The following is an 18928-nucleotide window of genomic DNA, read 5'->3' as shown; positions in this document are numbered from 1 at the left end:
AGATCTTAAGTGTACCAATATGAACACTGTATGTAAATATATATACTTGTGTAATCCATACCCCTATCAAATACCATAAGAGAACATTTCCATCACCCCAGAGATTCTCTTATCTCTCTTCAAAGTTATTTCATGCTCTCCCTTCAACCCCCAACAAAGCAACTAATATTTGGATTTTCTTTCTCCCTGTTCTGGGGATCAAACCCAGGGCCTTGCTCATGCTAGGCAAATGCTCTACCACTGAGCTACACCCCCAGCCCTTTTTATATTTTATTTTAAGACAGAGTCTGGCTAAGTTGCTAAGGCCTCACTAAGTTGCTGAGTCCAACCTCAAACTTGTGATCCTCCTGCTCAGCCTCCTGAGTTGCTGAGATTACAGGTGTGTGCCACCACACCTGCATAGCACTTCTTTTAAAATTGTATTTTGAGCTTGCTTAGTTTCCTAGGCTGGCCTCAAACTTACAATCCTCTTGCCTCAGGCTCCCAAATAGCTGGGATTACAGGTATACACTACCACACCTGGCTAAAATACATATTGTTATTTTGCCGTCTTGGGGATCAAACCCAGTGCCTGTGCTCTACTACTGAGCTGTATCTCCAGCTCATAAAATATCTATTCTTAACTTACTACAGTTGGCCATGAATTAGTTTTAAAATACTTCATATGTAAGGTAACATAGTATGCTTCAACTTAATCTGCTTGTATTATAGTTTTCATAATTATACTTTTTATATGTTATAAAACCCATAATGCATTATTTTTTCTTTAAATGGTTATTTGTTTATTAATTTTTAAATTTGTTCTAATTAGTTGTATATGACAGTAGAATGTATTTATACATTTTGATAAATCATACGTAAATGGAGTGTTAATTTCACATTTTTCTGATTGTACATGTTGTTGGATCACATCAGTCATGCAGTCATATATGTACTTGAGGTAATAGTGTCTGTTTCACTCTACCACTCCTCAGTTCATGCCCAAAAGGACTTAGAATCAGCATACTACAATGACAGACACATCAATGTTCATAGTTGCTCAATTCACAATAACTAAACTAGGGAACCAACCTAGGTGCTCTTCAACAGATGGATAAAAAGAATGGTGTGTGTGTGTGTGTGTGTGTGTGTGTGTGTGTGTGTATGATGAAATATTACTCGGCTCTAAAGAAGGATGAAATTATGGTATTTGCCAGTAAATGGATGGAGTTGGAGAATATCATGCTAAGCAAAATAAGCCAAACCCCAAAAAACCAAAGGCCAAATGTTTTCTCTGATATGTGGATACTAATTCATAGTTGGGGGAGCACTGGGGAGAAATAGAGTTACTTTATATTAGGTAGAGGGGAGTGAAGGGGGAAGGGACATGGAGGTAGGAAGGATAGTCAATGGTCAGTTATTCTTTAAAGAAAATTAAAAAGCAAGAAAAAATATTTATCCACATTTTTATCATTTCTAATGCTTTTCATTTCTTCATGTAGATTCACTTTCCCATCTGATATCAGTTTTATTCAGTCTGAAGCAAAATATAAGAATTCTAAAAATTCTCTTGGCATTTATTTATCTGTAACAATCTTTTTCATTATCATTTTTGAAGAATATTTTTGCTGGAGATAGAATTCTAGTTGACAGCTTTTTAAATTTCAGCACATTGGAGATTTTGTTTCAGTTGTCTTCTGGCTTCACAGTATCTAATGAAATTCTTAATCTTCATTCTTCTGTGCAAAATGACATCATTTCTCAGGCTGCGTTTAAGATTCTGCTCTGCTTTCGTTATTCGCTTTCAACAATTTTATAATGATGTGCAAGTGTAGTTTTCTGTGTATTTATTTTTCTGGGATTTTTGAGATTTTTTTTTTAATCTTGTCAGTATCTTTCCTTAAGTTTGGAATGCTTTCAGTTATTGTCCTTCAAATAATTATTCTTTCCTACCCCCCCTCTCCTCTTCTTCTGGGACTCTAGATGCTAGAGCACAGGTCCCCAAGACTGCTTATTGATGGTTGTTTTTCTTTTTATTATTAATAGACTTTATCGTTTATAGTATTTTTGGTTTTTAGGAAATTGAGCTGATAATATGGAGAGTTCTCCCCAACCCCTCACAGTTGCCCCTATTATTAATCTCTTTCATTAGTTTGGTGATAAATACCATTACAAAAAGTATATAGACATGCATTTGTTTATGTTAGCTTTCATGCTCTCCATGTGCTTTTTATGTTTTATTCTTCTGATTGCTTTTCTAAGTTAGAGTTAGGGAGAGGTTTAATCAGTGAGCAGGTTTGTTCACCTTGTGAATAACACTTTCTTTCTTCAATACAGGTTTTGCCAATCATGTTTTCATTAGTAAAATTTTTGTATAAGGTTATATAAGAGAGTTATTCCATTGATACTAATAGCACATCTCTTTTCTTTGCACATTCTATTTGATTTTCTTTTTTCAGCTGGTAAGCACCTAAAGTACATACGTGCATGTACATGTTTCACACAATAGATTTATGTTGTATTTCAATTCTCAGAAATTGTATTATTCTTGATCCATTAGTATCACTTGCCAAATTCAGGGTTTGTTTGTTTTTCTAAAATCTTTCCAGGCCCAGCTTCAAAGGGAAAAAGAACAAGATCAGTTGAGGCTGCATGCAAAACTTGAAAAGCTTGATGTCTTAGAAAAAGAGTGTTTTAGACTGACAACAACTCAGAAAACTGCTGAGGTAAGCTTCTACTTCTGTCTTTGAAGTGATATATACCAGGAATAAATCTTGAGTGTTAAGCAAAACTGGCATTGCATGTGAATGTACAGTAAATCTTAACATTTTTAAGACTTCATTTATATCTTTAAGTAATCCAGATATTAATTCCTGCCTGTAGAGATAAAAGTTAATGTGTTCTGTCATGACGAAATGAGTTTGCCTTTCAATATAAAATTGTAATTTTGACTTTTTCTAAGAATATTTCTGTTTGTCAGATAATTTACCTAAAGGATATTGAGAAGATTGCCTTTTACCACTTATGGTCAAGTGAAACCTATTCTAAATCCCCTTCCCTTCTCTTTTACCCCAAATCTTTTGCACTTCATAGGATTTTCTCAAAACCCTTCTTCCTCTTTGAATCCTTCCTTGATTTATCCAACACTCAGGAAGTTTTCCCTTTGATAGTACTAGCCTCCTATTCTGAACCATATCACACACCTAGAAAATATAATTTTTACATGTATAAGGTTATGTGTTTACATGGTTCATGTCAAATCATATCCATTACTTTGTTATATTATTTCTTTTTTAAAATTTTTTTTGTGCTTGTAGATGGACAGAATGCCTTTATTTTATTTGTTTATTTTTAATGTGGTGCTAAGGATCGAACCCCAGTGCCTCTCACATGCTAGGCAAGCGTGCTGCCACTGAGCAACAGCCCTAGCTCATTATATTGTTTCTTGGTTTCCCTAACTATAATCATGTATGTGCTCTTAAGTAACAAGAACCATATCTTGTATTTCTAATACATCTTCCTATCCTTATTCTTCCCACAAAACTGCACTCTTTTCATATGCAGCATGGTAGACATTTATTGTTATTTTTCTGTTTTGAATGAAACATTGAGACCCAAGACCGTATGACCTTCTAGAAATTTAATACCCTTAGTAGTTTCATCGTTAGGGTTGATGGAAATTAGTAAAGCTTATGTGTGTGTGCATTCCTTCCTTTCTCTTTGTTTTCCTTATATTCAATAGCAGGTAAGGAAACAGGAAGAAAGTACCACCCACCCCCAGAAAAAATCTTCTCATCTTTTGCTATTACTTTTTCTCACTTTCTGCTTTAACTTGTCAACTTTTAAAAAAATTGAGACCCCCACAAGACTCTGACTGGAAAAGAAACAAAGGGTATTTGGCTCTGGTGTTATATAACAGTCTCAGGTTTTTTATTCTTTTGCAGGACAAGATTAAACATCTAGAAGAAAAACTTAAGGAAGAAGAGCATCATCGTAAGCTGTTTCAAGACAAGGCTTCAGAGGTTAGTAGCATTGTTTAAGCTACCACAGTAAACAGCATATTTTTTTACTTTGGGGCACCAGGGATTGAACTCAGGAACACTTGACCATTGAACGACATCCCCAGCTCTATATTGTATTTTATTTAGAGACAGCCTCTCACTCAATTGTTCAGCGCCTCACCATTGCTGAAGCTGGCGTTGAACTGGAGATCCTCCTGCCTCAGCTATCTGAGCCTCTGGGATTATAGGCTGTGCCCAGCAGCATATGTTTTATTATATATTATTTTCATTAATTAAAGCTTATAGTCTAGACTCCTAATTTCTGCTTCTTAGGATATTAGTTTTGGTTCTTTTCTATAAAAATGAAATTTTCAGCTGGTATATGCATATGCTTAGATTAATTGCTAAGAGGTTTTTCAGTCCTTTGAAATTCTTACAAATATATATATTCTCAGTTGAAATAACTCCTAGGATAGATTAATTTCAGTTTTAGATACATATACATGTTATAATATAATTTAATGTATGTTTTAATTGATTCTCTTTTAAATAGAAAATGATTATAATTACCAGTAGATTTAATTACTTTCTCATGCATAAATAGTATTTTGGCTTTCTTTCTCAAAAAGCTTTTTTTTTTTCCTTTTGAGATGGGGGTCTCACTTTGTTGCCCAACCTGACCCTGAACTCCTTGGCTCAAGTAACTTCACCCTTGAGACTCCTGAGTAGCTGAGACTACAAATGTGTGCTATGGCACCAATTCTCAAAAAATATTTTTAAAATATCTAAAGATCAAGACCTGATCTTTCATTATATTAAAGAATCTTGTTGCAATGAGTATTATGAATTATTTCTTTAATATTATAGCTTCAAACTGGACTTGAAATCAGTAAAATTTTAATGTCTTCAGTTTCAAAATCAAAACTCTCCAAGGGAAAAAAGAAATCTTCAAAGGTAGGCATATGAAACTTTTCCCCAAACACCACTTTCTTATTTTTAATGCTTGTTTATTCACCCTGTTAATCTGTTAATTAATCCTGTATATTTACAGAAAAGATTTGAAGAGATGTACATTAAAATACATACAATAATACCATGAAGTGAGTCAGGTGATGTTGGTTTTGAGTGTAAGAACAGGAATATTCCATAAAACCTAGGTTAAAGAAAATAATTGTGCATGATGGCATACACTATTATTTCCAACTACTGGAGAGGCTGAGGCAAGAGGATCACGAGTTTGAAACCAGCCTCAACAACTTAGCAGGACCCTATCTCAAAAGATAAATTAATAAATAACTGGGATTGTAACTTGATGATGGACTGCTTGCCTCACATACACAAAAGCCTGGGTTTGGTTCCCAATACCTCAAAATAAATAAATAGGTAATATCAGTTGTGTACAAAACTTGGCACAAAATAGAGCATGTAATGGGCAATATAGCTATCTTTGTAAAATAACAGGAATCAGTACAGTTTTTCTAGAAAGACATTTTTCTAGTCTTGAACTCTAAGAGAAGTATATTTTGTAATATTTTTGTAAAAGGGCATTAAGCAATGTAATACATGCTGACAACCAGTAAATCCAGAATGCAATTTTATATGGTACATGCAAAATAAAAAACAAGGATTTTTTTTTTTTTTTTTTTTTTTTTTTTTTTTACAGATTTACTCTATAGGTGTTAATAAAGTCAATTATTTAGGGAATTTATCATTATTTATTCTCTGTTCTTTGAACTTGCCTAAAAATAAGGATTGGGTTAGAAAACTTGGAATGGACCCATCATTTGACCCAGCTATCCCACTCCTTGGCCTGTACCCAAAAGACTTAAAATCAGCATACTATAGAGATACAGCCACATCAATGTTCATAGCTGCTCAATTCACAATAGCCAGACTGTGGAAGCAACCTAGATGTCCTTCAATTGATGAATGGATAAAGAAACTGTGGTATATATATACAATGGAATATTACTCAGCTATAAAGAATAATAAAATTATGGCATTTGCAGGCAAATGGATGAAATTGGAGAATATCATGCTAAGTGAGATAAGCCAATCTCAAAAAACCAAAGGATGAATGATCTCGCTGATAAGTGGATGATGACACATAATGGGGGGTGGGGAGGACAAGAATGGAGGAAGGAGGAACTGTATAGAGGGAAAAGAGGGGTGGGAGGGGTTGGGGGGAGGAAAAAATAACAGAATGAATCAAACATCATTACCCTATGTAAATGTATGATTACGTAAATTGTATGCTGTTACTCCATGTACAAATAGAAACAACATGTATCCCATTTGTTTACAATAAAAATAAATTTTAAAAAAAATAAGGATTGGGAAGTTAGTACTTTATAGACTGACCAACATTTTTAGATCAATATCACACATGTACAAACAGACACACACACACACACACACACACACACACACACACACAGATTTATACATACACATATATACTTCAAGGGGAAAATTTTTTTTGGTAACTATAATAATGAGAAATTTTTTCCCAGTACAACTATTTTTTCCCAGTGTACACTCACACACACACACACACACAGAGCTTTTTCCTTTCCTTCAGCATTTGTTGTATATCTTACTGAGTTTTTGTTTGTGTTGGTTTTGCTTTTTTATTGGAGTGATGGAAATTGAACCCAGGACCTGACTCATGCTAGTCAAGTGTTTAACCACTAAGCTACCCACCTAGTCCTTTGTACATTGAGATTTGGTAATGCAGAACCAAATAAATGCTATAAGTAATTTTGCAAGTGAAACAAATATTGACTTATATTTATGTTTTATAGCATCATTTATATGATGAATTAGTGTATTGGAATTTATTTTTAAATTTACCTATTTATTGTGAAAGGTACAGGGAGAAGATAAAAGAAATAACAGCCAAGGAGGGCACTTGAAAGAGAAGAGAGTAATTAACAAAATCACTTTATAGAAGTACTTAGTTCAAATCCCAAGTTCATTGAGTCTGTAAATAATCATGTCTTCCTTTAGGAATGGAAAGAGCACTAATGTTGCTGATCGGGCCTTCTAGGAGAGACCTACTTGTCTCTGATACTGTTTCTCCATATCCTGAATTGAATATTCAACTCACACTTGTTTGTTTTAAGTTTTGTTTACTTATTTGTTCATACTTTCTAATTGCACACAACAGTGGGACTTTGTTGTTGCATATGCATACATGCAGATAACATAATTTGGTCAATTTCATTCCCAGTGCCTCTTTTTTCCCTCTTCTCCTCTTCTCCCTGGTCCCCCTTTAGTGGTCTCCCTTATACTACAACTCATACACTTTTTTTTTTTTTTTTTTTTTGTGGTGCTGGGGATCGAACCCAGGGCCTTGTGCTTGCAAGTCAAGCAAGTCAAGCACTCTACCGACTGAGCTATCTCCCCAGCCCCAACTCATACACTTTTATGTACATAGACTGATGTCTCTTTGTGATAAGGGGATAAATAAGGGAAGAATTTATGAGAAACAGGTAAATACACAAATATAATAGAGTGCATTTAAAAGCTAATGGAGGCACGAACAGTGTGTGATGCTGTGTTGACGAAGTACTATGAGAAGGGTGATGTAAGAAGCAGCCTTGGAGAATTTTAAGTATTAATGTAGGCTGAGATAAGGAGAAATGTATTATAGCCTGAGGAAATGGTTGTTGCTTTTTCCAGGAACCCGTAGTTCTATAGTTAGGGTGAAATGGGGTCATATGTGATAAAAATTAAAGTTGAAATTATAGTTTGGGGCAAGATAATGACTGGCTTTTGGGTGCCATGTTAAGAATTTGCACTTTTATTCTATTAACAGTTGGAAATTATTGAATGCTTCTGAGAAAAATAAGGACATAATTAGAACTACAAATCTAATAGTAACTGATAGTAGTATGAGAGTTTTATGTAGCTTTAACTCATATGTAAATTCATGTAACTATCACAACAATCAAGATATAGAAATATCCCACCACTATAGAGCCCCTTCATGCAGTTCCTTTATAGCTACACATCCTTCTCCCTGACCTCTGGCAATCTCTAATTTGTTCACCATCTCTGGATTTGTCATTCCAAGAATATTATATAAATGGAATCATTACAGTATGTAACCTTTTGAGATTGACTTTTTCACTCAGCTTTTGGGATTGACTTTTATCTTTGAGATCCATCCAAAATGTTGCATAACATCAAGACATTAGTTTTTATTTCTGCATAGTATTCTATGTTATGAATTTGTGGTTTAACTATTCACCTGTTTAAGGATATTTGGATTGTTTTTAGTTTGGGGCTATTTCAGATAAAACTGCTTTGGACACTTGTGTACAGATAGTTTTTTGAGTAAATATACATTTTTATTTCTCTGTCATTAATGTCCAGGAATGCAAAGGTTGGGTCATATGATAAGTACATGTTTCATTTCATAAGAATCTGACAAACTGTCTTCTAAAGTGGCTGTACCATTTTGTATTCCTACCAAAATACATGAGTGATCCAATTTCTCTGTGTCCTTGTCAACACTTGATTTCATTACTGCTTTTTATTTTGACCATTCTAATAAGCGTGCAATAATATTTTATTGTAATTTTAACTTAAATTTCCCCAATAGTTAATGATGTTGGTTATCTACTCACATGTTCATTTGCTGTCTGTCTTCTCCAGTGAAATGTCTATTATGTCTTTTGCCTATTTTCAAATTGTGTTTTTTGCTTACTATTGAGTTCTGAGTTCTTCATATCATAAATGTATTTTAAAATAATATTTTTGTTTATTTTTTCCCTTTTCAATCTTTAGAAAACGAAATGTTTTAAAAGAGGACCACCTCAGCAGATTTATGCAAAACTTAGAGAACTGCCTTTTGAGGCCGAAAAGGTAAGAGAATAAAAGTTTAAGATGGTTTTCAAAAAAAAAATTTACATTATTTGTGAGTGTTATTAAATAGCATCAGTCAGACTGGGGATGTAGCTCATTTGGTAGAGTGCTAGCCTTGCAAGCATAACGCCCTGAGTTCAATCCCTAGTACCACGAAAAAAAAAAAAGAGCATCAGTCATTTAAAATTGTTCTCTTGCTATTTGTTTTTCCCTGAAGTCTGCAGCCTGCCCTGTGAATGCAAGCATGCACAGCCTTCTGAAGATGATGAATCATTGTAGCCAACATAGCCTTCAGAAACCTGAGATGACTGAGCCTAGATGTCTTTACAGACCTACCAGAAAAACTTCACAGTGTAAAGCTGTATCTCAGGACTCAGAAAAGTCCATTTCCATTTGTGATAATTTGTCTGAACTTTTGATGGCAATGCAAGATGAGCTGGACCATATGAGTATGTAAGTATTTTTATTGTTTATTAGGAGAAGTAGTAAGATTTGTTTATTTAGCTAGCAATAAGGAGGATTAAACCAAGGTCCTCACACATGTTTGGCAAGTACTCTACCACTGAACTACATACCCCCTACTTTTTTGGGGTTTTTTTGGTACTGGAGATTGAACTCAGGGACACTCAACCACTGAGCCACATCCCCAGCCCTATTTTTTATTTTTATTTTAGAGATAGGGTCTCACTGAATTGTTAGTGCCTCGCCATTGCTGAGGCTGGCTTTGAACTCACGATCCTCCTACCTCAGCTTCCCAAGCCACTGGGATTGCAGGCATGTGCCACCATCCCCAGCACTGTTTTTGAAATTTTTTAAAAAGTATTTTGAAAGGAACTTTGGATGACGTAGAGGAAAATGGGGTGGGAGGGGGTGGGGAATGGAAAAATAGTAGAATGAAACAGACAGCATTACCCTATGTACATTTATGATTACATGAATGGTGTGAATCTACATTGTGTACAACCATAGAAATGAAAAGTTGTACACCATTTGTGTACAATGAATCAAAATGCAGTCTGTAAAAATAAGAAAAAATTTTAAAAAAGTATTTTGAGACAGGATTTCACCAAGTTGCTTAGACTGGCCTTAAATTTGATCCCCCTGCCTTAGCTTTCCAAGTAACTGGGATTACAGGTGTATGCCGTCCTGCTGTACAGTAGCAAGATATTTAGATATCATTTTTTTGTCTTGCTCTTTCTCTCTTTTTTGGACCAGGGATTAAACCCAGGCACAAATAAACACTGAACCCTTTTTCATTTTATATTTTGAGACGGAGTCTCACTAAATTGCTTAGGGCCTTGCTAAGTTGCTGAGGCTGAACTTGGGATCCTCCTGCCTTAGCCTCCCGAACTGCTGAGATTATAGGTATGTGCCATGGCACCTGACTTTTCTTCCTGCTCTTAAGAACAGTGTCACTTAAGAATTCTTAAAGGCCTTATTTAGCTGTTGGGACTTACTGTATTTTGATTTTTTTGGACTTACTATATTTTGATTTGCAGTTTTGTTGTCACTATTTTTTTCATTTTATTTATTGTACTATTTACATTTTTAGTTATGTGTACTTATTATTACTGTTATTCTGTGTCATTCTGACATATATGTTCTGGTAACGTTAAATTGTAACTCACAAAAATTTTGTTTTTTGGGTTTTTGTTTGTTTGTTTGTTTTGTTTTGTTTTGAGACAGGGTCTTACTAAATTGCTGAGGCTGGCCTTGAATCTGTGGTCCTCCTGCCTCAGCCATCCAAGCCACTGGGATTATAGACATGCACCACCATACCTGGCCACAAAAGCCTTTTATTTTTGAAAGATTCTCCTTTTGTTTTTTAGAATCTTTTAGTTATATGAGTGATTCATTAGATATGTAGATTATAATTTCTTGTTTTAGACTCTGGCTTATTTACATTAAAATTTGAAGCATCCAAAGTGAGGGAAGATTCTCTATGGGATATATTATATTATGCCCTATGTTTAAATAAGTGTTCAATGGAAGTTGCAGAATTATATGTATTGGCTGACCAGCTAGTTGAACTGAGACTTTTATAGGACATATACCTAGTTCCGTTGACAGTATTTCAAACTCCATAGCTAAAACTGAAGAGAGCCCCTTTAATAACTCTACCCTGGGACATCAGAACATTTTACTGCATTTAGCTGTGAACATCAAAAATTCAGATTTTTTAATAAGGTTGTTTAGCAACCTGAGTCTAAGATATTTCTGAATGTGTCTAATCTCAAATCACAAGAGCCTGGTTTTATTTACCATAGATTTAATTAATATAATCTCTAAAGATAGAGATTATAGTATTTGTTGTTATTTGCCGTACTGAGGATTGCACCATGCTACATTCCTAGCCCTTTTTACTTATTTTGGTGCAGAGATTTGCTAAATTGCTAAGGCTGGCCTTGAATTTGGAATCCTCCTGCCTCAGCCTCCTGAGTAACTGGGATTTCAAACAGAATTACAAGTGCCCAGCAGGATAGAGTTTGTTTTCAAAAATTAATATTTAGCTCTGACTAAAATTTGAGCAGAAAATTAATTGTGGCAAAGACATTTACTGTAAATAAACCTCAGTGGTGCTTAATATTTGCTTTTCTTTTATAGGGAGCATGAAGAACTACTGAAACAAATGAAAAAAACTAAAAGTCGTTCAGTCTGTGATGACATAGAATGTGAACTAGAGCATTTAGTGAAGAAAATGGAAATTAAAGGAGAACAAATTTCCAAACTGAGGAAACATCAAGACAATGTAAGAAGGCTTTAGTAAAAGTTTTTGATTAAAAAGATAATATATCTGGATTCAGTGTTACATCTCTGTATGACCTTCCAAATTCGAGATTTGAGGTCTGTGTGTGCTTGTGAAAAGACTCGAGTCACTTAGTCCTCTTAAAGCATTGAGCTGTCTGTCCTCTTGAAATAACATGGGCCTCCTACATAACTCCCAGAGATAATATAAAGAAAAAGGAGCAAGAAAGTTTAGTTATGTGTTTAGGCTTTGGGAAGTTGATGAGCTAAGCTGGATGTGGAGTACACACCTGTAATCCCAGGTACTGGGGGGTTGAGCAGAAGAATTACAAGTTTGAGACCATTCTCAGCAGTTTAGCAAGATCCTGTTTCAGAATAAAAAATAAAAATAAAATAGAATGGAAATGAGCTGTGACTGTGTGCCTTGAGTTCAGTCTCTAGTACTATAAAAGAGGGGGGTGTGGAGAGGGAGAGAGGGAGGGAGGAAAGGAAGGAAGGAGAGAAAGAAATAAGGAAGGAAGGAAGGGAAAGGGAAGGAAAGGAAAGAAAAGAAAGCAAGCTAGCTGTGAGGTAGGCTATGGCCTTAGCAGCCTTGCTATTACCCTTTTAGCATTCTTTTCCCTTATTCTCTCTCCTCTAATTCCTTAATGATGACCCTTCTGTCGACAAATCTCTAAGGCAGTACCATATGTAAACCTAGCTCCTCAAGCAGTAGCCCAGTCCTAAAACCCCAGTTTTCCCTTTCCCTAAAAAAGCTGTTCTGTGTTCCATTCCCTGGGAACCTGTGCTCAGCTAGCCATAGTTAGAATGACAGGGGTATTGAGCAGAACTCTGCACTTGTGTGTGAAATCTTAATAAGATGACATAACTGTTTTAATATCTTAACAGAAGAATTACAAATATAATACTTTATCCCAAAACAAAGACTCTATAGTTGAACTTTTGACACTGTTACACTGCTGGAGCAGAAGGCAGAGGGAATCTTTCCAGGAAACCTCATATCACATCATGTAGCTCTCTGCCTATGGATATAATCATTATTCATATAATTGATGATATGTTAACCTCACAAATACCCCCCTCACTTTTATAGGAAACTAATAAAAGGTGCAGAATAAGCCTTTGTTCTGCTTATGGCCAAGAAAGAAAGAAATGAAACTTTGGAAGTGGATACTTTTATTTTACTGACTTTTTAGGCATATAGTAAGTAAAAATGTTTATATGCTTGTGTTGAGATAAAAGGTATATGGTTTGTACACTTTCTTGGAATTGCAAAGGAGAAACTTGAAAGGGTGAGAATAATAATCACAGTTTAGAACTGTAAAATTTTTTTCCCAGTGTAGGGGATCAACCCAGGCCTGGCACATTCTGGGCAAGCATGTTACCACTGAGCTATACCCCCAGCCTGTACTTATTTTATCTTGGAAATTCTGAATTATATTCTATAATCGTTATAGCAGTAAATCTTTTAAGCATTTTATCTTGGTAAATTTAATCTGTTGTAAAAATTGGCAAGTAGATAACTGGGTATTTGCCCAGTGTCTGAATGAGCTCTACAAACTATACCTGTCTATAAATGAAATAGGCTAAGTAATGGGTTTGACTTTGAACAGATGTGTTGTGGTTGCTTGATAGGTATGATTTTGTTTAATTGTCTATCTTGGGTTGTGGGTTTTGTTTGTTTATTTTCTGTTTTGTTTTTGTTTTGTGGTACTGGGGATTGAACCCAGATGTGCTCTACCATTGGGCTACACCCCCAGTCCTTTTCATTTTTTAAATTTTGAAACAGGATCTCACTAACTTGCCCAGGTTGGTCTCAAACTTACAACCATGTCCAGGGTAGTTGGGATTATGTGTGTGTGCCACCATGCCTGGCTCTACTCCATTTTTAATAGATAGTCCTTAAGGCCATGAAGTTGTTCCCTTGACTTTTTTTCCTCTGACATTTACCAGTATTTTAAATTCAGGAATACTTTTTAAATTGTGTGTGTGTGCATGTGTGTGTGTGTGTGTGTGTGTGTGTGTGTGTGTGTACACTCTATAAGTTCAGTGCTCATTCCTAGCACCAATTCTTTGCTTTGCTGTTAATATCATCTGAGAAGTCCTTCGCTCTTTTCTTTGTTCTCTAGTTTTTACAGTTTCACATCTTCCCATCCTACATTCATCTTGTCCTACTTTGACCTTCTCAAATATAGACTTTTTGTCTTATTCAAAGTAATCTTGGCTTGAGGTATTCCATAGTTATAATGTGTATATTTTTCTTTCACTAATTAGAGCATTAAGCTCCTTGAAAGCAAGGACTGTTTGATTCATTTAGTCCTGTCTGGCTAGCACAGTGTTAGGCATACAATAACTGTTTGAAAAATAAAAACTTAACTGATTTGAACTTTTTAATGTATTCTTTAAACCATCAATCCAATCCATCTATTTTATGATGTATTTTCAATATACTTTTGACTGAAATGTTAGATATTTTTTCTCTCCAGGTTCGTAAGCTGCAGCAAAAAGTTCAAAACTCAAAGATGAGTGACACTTCAGGTATTCAACGAGAAGACAGCAACCTTAAAGGATCAAAGAACATTAAAAATAGCCCCAGAAAATGTTTGAATGAAACTAACCCTTTTCAGAAAAACAACTTTCAACCAGTACAAGTTCGTAATCTTCAAATGAAATTAAGAAGAGATGATATCATGTGGGAACAGTAACACAGTAGCCAAACCGTCACCTAAAATGAACTTTGTCAGTAAGATCCTGAATTGTCTAAAGTGTTTTTAATTTAAAATAACTTTGTGAAATTTTGAATTATGTTTCTGGTCTCTATAGAACACGAAGTTGTATACTTTAAAATTAATGCCTAATGATCTACTGAGAGTCCCAAATAATAAATGATTGCCCTTTTCCCCCTTATTTTCCAAAGTCTCTAACCTAATCATGCTTTAAGAATATTGTTCACTTTGCAGATATCTTTAGCTGAATCTAAAAATGTGTACTGGATTGACAATATTCAAAATTGAGTTAAATCTGAGTTACAAGTATGTTCTACTTATTCATTTACTAAGCTTATGACCTTAAAAACCAATGTTAAATGAACAGAGGATGTGTAGGTCTTTTAAGTTTCCCGATGGTGCCTCCCTAACATGTTTTAAAACTGTAAAATATCTTTCTTTCTTGGAAAGGGAAAAAGTTAATAGTTCTATAGTTTTGTGAAGAAGACTTTAACCTGTTTTATGTGATGATTATAAATAGGAACCCATAGTTATTTAATTTATAGAAGACAGTAACTTAGCTGCAGAAGCTTTCCTCTGCTATTCCCATTCTCTTTTACAAATCTAGTTTTTGTCTTCCAAAACCAGTTGATCAATTTTGTATTGGACTAGGGATATAGCTCAGTGGATAGAGTGCTTACCTCACATACACAAGGCCCTGGGTTCAATCCCCAGCTCCACAAAAAAAAAAAAAAAAAAAATTATTTTTCATAACATGTTGGCTTTTATTCTTCTCATTGTGTATAATATTCACCAATGTTAATTAAGAATATGAATTTCTAGAACCCCTGAAAAGTTGTGTAGTTTTATAAGAGAGTATAAAAGGAAGTTAGCCATTTAATTACCTCATTCAGCCAAAAAAAGAAATATATTTTTATTTTTATATTTTAAAATCAATGATGTCACAATAGATTTTTTGTATATGCATGCTTTATAATAAATTTACACTTGTTGACCTATCTTTCCAGAAGCCTATGGAAACTAGTACAATTCTTCTGAACTCTTGGCTTCTCACTCAACTCTTCTGGGGCAGCTACAGAACTGGATCATCAGCTGTATAGAAGTAGAGGACAGACAGGAAAGCAGTGATGTAAGGCAGAATTCTGTTGAGAACGTAGGAGAGCGGTTTAAGAGATGTTGATTCCCAAGGGACAGAGTTGGAGGTGTGTGCTTAATTACCAAATTCTCTGAATTTGCAGCAGAGGTGGGAGGATGTTCAAGCTACAAGCGATACCGCTGTTTACTGGCTTCACAAGTATGAAAGAATTTTTAAGGCAGGATCCCAGGGAGCTAAGAAAAGCAATGTTGAAAAGACAGTCTCTCTCTCTCTCTTTTCCTAGGAAATTCCCAAAAAGTGTAGGGAAAGAGTGGGTAATTGTGTACCTTTCAAGGAGGAGAACCAAGATTCCTTGTAATCATGGGGAAAAAAAAAAAAAAAAAAGCCATTTTAGAAAGAAGACCTTTCCATACTGAAAAGTAGGGAGGTGTCTGAAAATGGGTAGATTGATAAGTTGGAATTATACTCGAAAGTAATTAATGGCAAAGATCAAGGTTTCCCTCCCTCTGGTTTAAATAGTGTGAATGCCTCTGACTTGCTTTACCCCACCTTCCCCAGCAGCTCCTCAGCCCTGGGCATGTTTTCACACAGGGTGTCCAACTAAACTCTGTTTTGTCACCTCACCCATTTTTCTATTTTACTTCTCCTCCAGGATGTGAGTTCTGTAATTTAAATTTAAGTGGGTGGGGGGTTGGGGGAGTGGAAATCCACCACAATCATATCGTGGCCCTTTATTTCTGTGCCTTGTTTCCTATGAATATATTTAGTGTATCAGTAAAGCCAGTCCTGAAAATGTATTTCTAAAACATTACCTTAAAAATTTAAAAGTCATTTGACTAAAAATTGAAAAATTTCTCATAAAATTACTGTAGTGTAGTAGAAAAAATGACTTCAGAGTTTAAAGACAGGTTCAGATTCTGACTACACTGTTTTAGTTGTTTGCATAGGTCAAATAACTTCCTAGAGCTTCAGGTTTTCATCTGTAAATTAGAAGTTAAACTGATCTGCCTCATAGGGTTGTTGTGAGAAGTAAACAAAATAACTCGTGAAAGCACCAGCAGAAGGGTTGGCATTTAGAAAAGTTTCAGTGAGTCTTTCTTGAATATGAGTGGCAAAAAAAAAATATTATAGAACACAAGTTTGTATGGGTTAAAGTCTGAAAACAAAAGTGGGAATGTTCCAATTCACTTATTTTTTTTTTTTCTTTTTCTGTATGCTTGAAGAGAAATCAGTTTAGCTTGTTTCCTGTTCCAGATTTCTAAAAGGAGGGGTAGAGAGTACAGTCCTACCATGGTGCAGCAGTACATAATCACACACAGTAACTTGGTTTGGAGTTTGTTTTGGTTGTGGAAATGACAATTATTACTGGGAGACAGTAAAGAATGGTGTCTTATTGCTACTGAACTAAAAGCCTATCTTTGCTCATAGACTGACTGCTTGCCAGGGTGGCTGACTTTTCAGTGGGTGGAGCAAAAGATTTCTTTCCTGCTTGGGGCATTCTATGGTCAGTGTACAAGGGTTGCTGTAGCAACCCCACAGCTGTGCTCTACTTAGCAGAACCGTGGTATGATTTCATTGATTTTGTTCACTTAGGTGAAAAACAGAGTTGTTTGTTTTCTGTTTAATTAGAAATTGAAAAAATGGAATTTGAACTTTCTAGCCAAGGCAGGTCTCAACTTTGACAAACTATGACACCAGGACGTTCCAGTGTTTGAAGCAGCAGGTATTGTGAATATTCTGATACAGGAAATGGGAATTAAAATCTTGAATTAACTGTGCATGATTGTGGGGGAGGGTCATTGGCAACCCCAGCTATTTTTATCAGGTTGCAATGAGAGACAAGAATGTTAGAGGGAAGTGCTCAGTTTTCAACAATGTAAAGTTGCATATATGGTGTGGTGTACTTGAAAATTAGTTTTATAATTTTGTGGTAGTTTTCTTGTGTTAATTTAACTTACTATAATTTCAACTATAAAATAGTATTCTTATTTCATGATAAAATATCAACAAATTACCAGATGCAGTGGTACATGCCTATAATCCCAGCAATTTGAGAGGCTGAGACAAGAGAATTCCAAATTCAAAGCCAGCCTCAGTAACCTAGTGAGGCCCTATGTCACTAATAATAAAAAGGGCGGGGGGATGTGGCTCAGTGGTTAAGCACCCTTGGGTTCAAGAAAAAAAATTAAACAAAAAATTGACTTGTAAATGTTATAAGAAATCAGTCTAAGGGAGAAGAGGCCAATTGATCATACAGAATGGTAGGAGTGTGTATCATGACCAAAAATGTGCCAGCTGCCATTACTGTATAAATAGTGAAACTCCAGATGGGGCTTCCTGGGACTGTAATCAGCTGTCACTAAAGTCACACTGCTGAGAACATTTATATAAGTACAAGCTAACTCCCAGACACACACAAGATAAACCTCTCTAAGGCATAGTGCCATTGCACCTTCTCATTAAAGTAAGGTAAGGATACATAAGAATATTATGTATCCTTATTCACTGTATTTTATATTGACTGTCACTCATCTGAAAATAGATTTACTTCTTGATAATTAAAGAGAACTTGTCAGTCCCTCACCCTTTTTCTTCATATCTATTTATTTCAGTGGAACTTTCTGCTTTTTATTTTATCACAAAAGGAGAATTAGACAGAAAATTTATAATGTTAAAGCTTTAAGATGATATCTGGGCCAGAGATTGTTTACAGTACTGGGGATTGAACTCAGGACCTTGTGCATGCTAGGCAAGCACTTCACCAGTGAGCTATATCCCAGCTCTTTTGGTTTCTTATTTTGAGACAGGGTCTCACTAAGGTTGCCCAGGCTGACCTTGAACTTGCAATTCTCCTGCTTCAGCCTTTGAAATAGCTGGGGTTATAGGTGTGTACTACTGTGCCAACCAGTTTTTTTTTTTTTTTTTTTTTTTTTTTTTTTTTTTTTTTTTTGTGGTGCTGGGGATCGAACCCAGGATCTTGTGCTTGCAAGGCAAGCACTCTACCAACTGAGCTATACCCCCAGCCCCAGTTTGTTTTTATTATAGCTGTTGCTTAATTTGTTTACTTAGAGAATTTGGTGGATACTTTTTTTCCTGATAGGTTTTTTTGGAAGTGTTCTTATTGGGATAGACTCATCAAAATCCAATTTGGTGCAGAATCCTACTAAATTTCATAGACAGAATTATAAGAAAGCACCCTGCTACTAAAGAAATTTATTTTTTGTTGTTTGTACATAGTGTGTAACTGTTTAACAATTTTAGCAAAAAATAAGAGAAGAAAATTGATCTATTTATGTTCTGAGGCAGCTTGTGACAATATAAAACTTGTTAATGATCAGTTCAACAGTCTGATTCACAAATTGGGGAAATGGGATTGTGTCTAGGGTTTGGGGGGGTCAAGGACATTATGAGTTATCTGTCAAGGAATAGATTAAAAAGTTCTATGAGTGATAAAATCAGCTTTCTATTAAACAATCTTATAAATAAAAGCAGAGTTATTGACCATACTC

At 35.2% G+C, this 18928-nt stretch overlaps 2 protein-coding genes across 16 annotated transcripts in view; both read left to right on the top strand.

The window, feature by feature from the left end:
- The window catches only part of Cep57l1 (centrosomal protein 57 like 1), a 136199-nt gene extending 121117 nt beyond the window's left edge, over window positions 1–15082 (top strand). For 5 of the 6 annotated variants that reach the window (XM_047557899.1, XM_047557897.1, XM_047557900.1 and 2 more), the window contains 7 exons: window positions 2589–2705; window positions 3924–4001; window positions 4848–4934; window positions 8775–8852; window positions 9070–9305; window positions 11457–11601; window positions 14084–15082. In XM_047557899.1, the coding sequence (XP_047413855.1) occupies window positions 2589–2705; window positions 3924–4001; window positions 4848–4934; window positions 8775–8852; window positions 9070–9305; window positions 11457–11601; window positions 14084–14302 (960 nt within the window). In that variant the 3' untranslated portion in view covers window positions 14303–15082. The remainder of the gene's footprint in view (window positions 1–2588; window positions 2706–3923; window positions 4002–4847; window positions 4935–8774; window positions 8853–9069; window positions 9306–11456; window positions 11602–14083) is intronic. The other variant, XM_047557896.1, reaches the window with a different exon arrangement.
- Window positions 15083–15230: 148 nt separating this feature from the next.
- LOC124988397 (uncharacterized) overlaps window positions 15231–18928 on the top strand; it is a 169944-nt gene continuing 166246 nt past the window's right edge. For all 10 annotated transcript variants that reach the window (XR_007109424.1, XR_007109426.1, XR_007109425.1 and 7 more), the window contains exon 1: window positions 15231–17142. The gene's annotated coding sequence lies outside the window, so the exon portion shown is untranslated. The remainder of the gene's footprint in view (window positions 17143–18928) is intronic.

Source organism: Sciurus carolinensis, chromosome 7 (genome assembly GCF_902686445.1).
Source record: "Sciurus carolinensis chromosome 7, mSciCar1.2, whole genome shotgun sequence".
Lineage (NCBI taxonomy): Eukaryota > Metazoa > Chordata > Mammalia > Rodentia > Sciuridae > Sciurus > Sciurus carolinensis.
The sequence above is the reverse complement of the archived record's forward strand: the minus strand, read 5'-3'. Positions and strand labels throughout refer to the sequence as shown.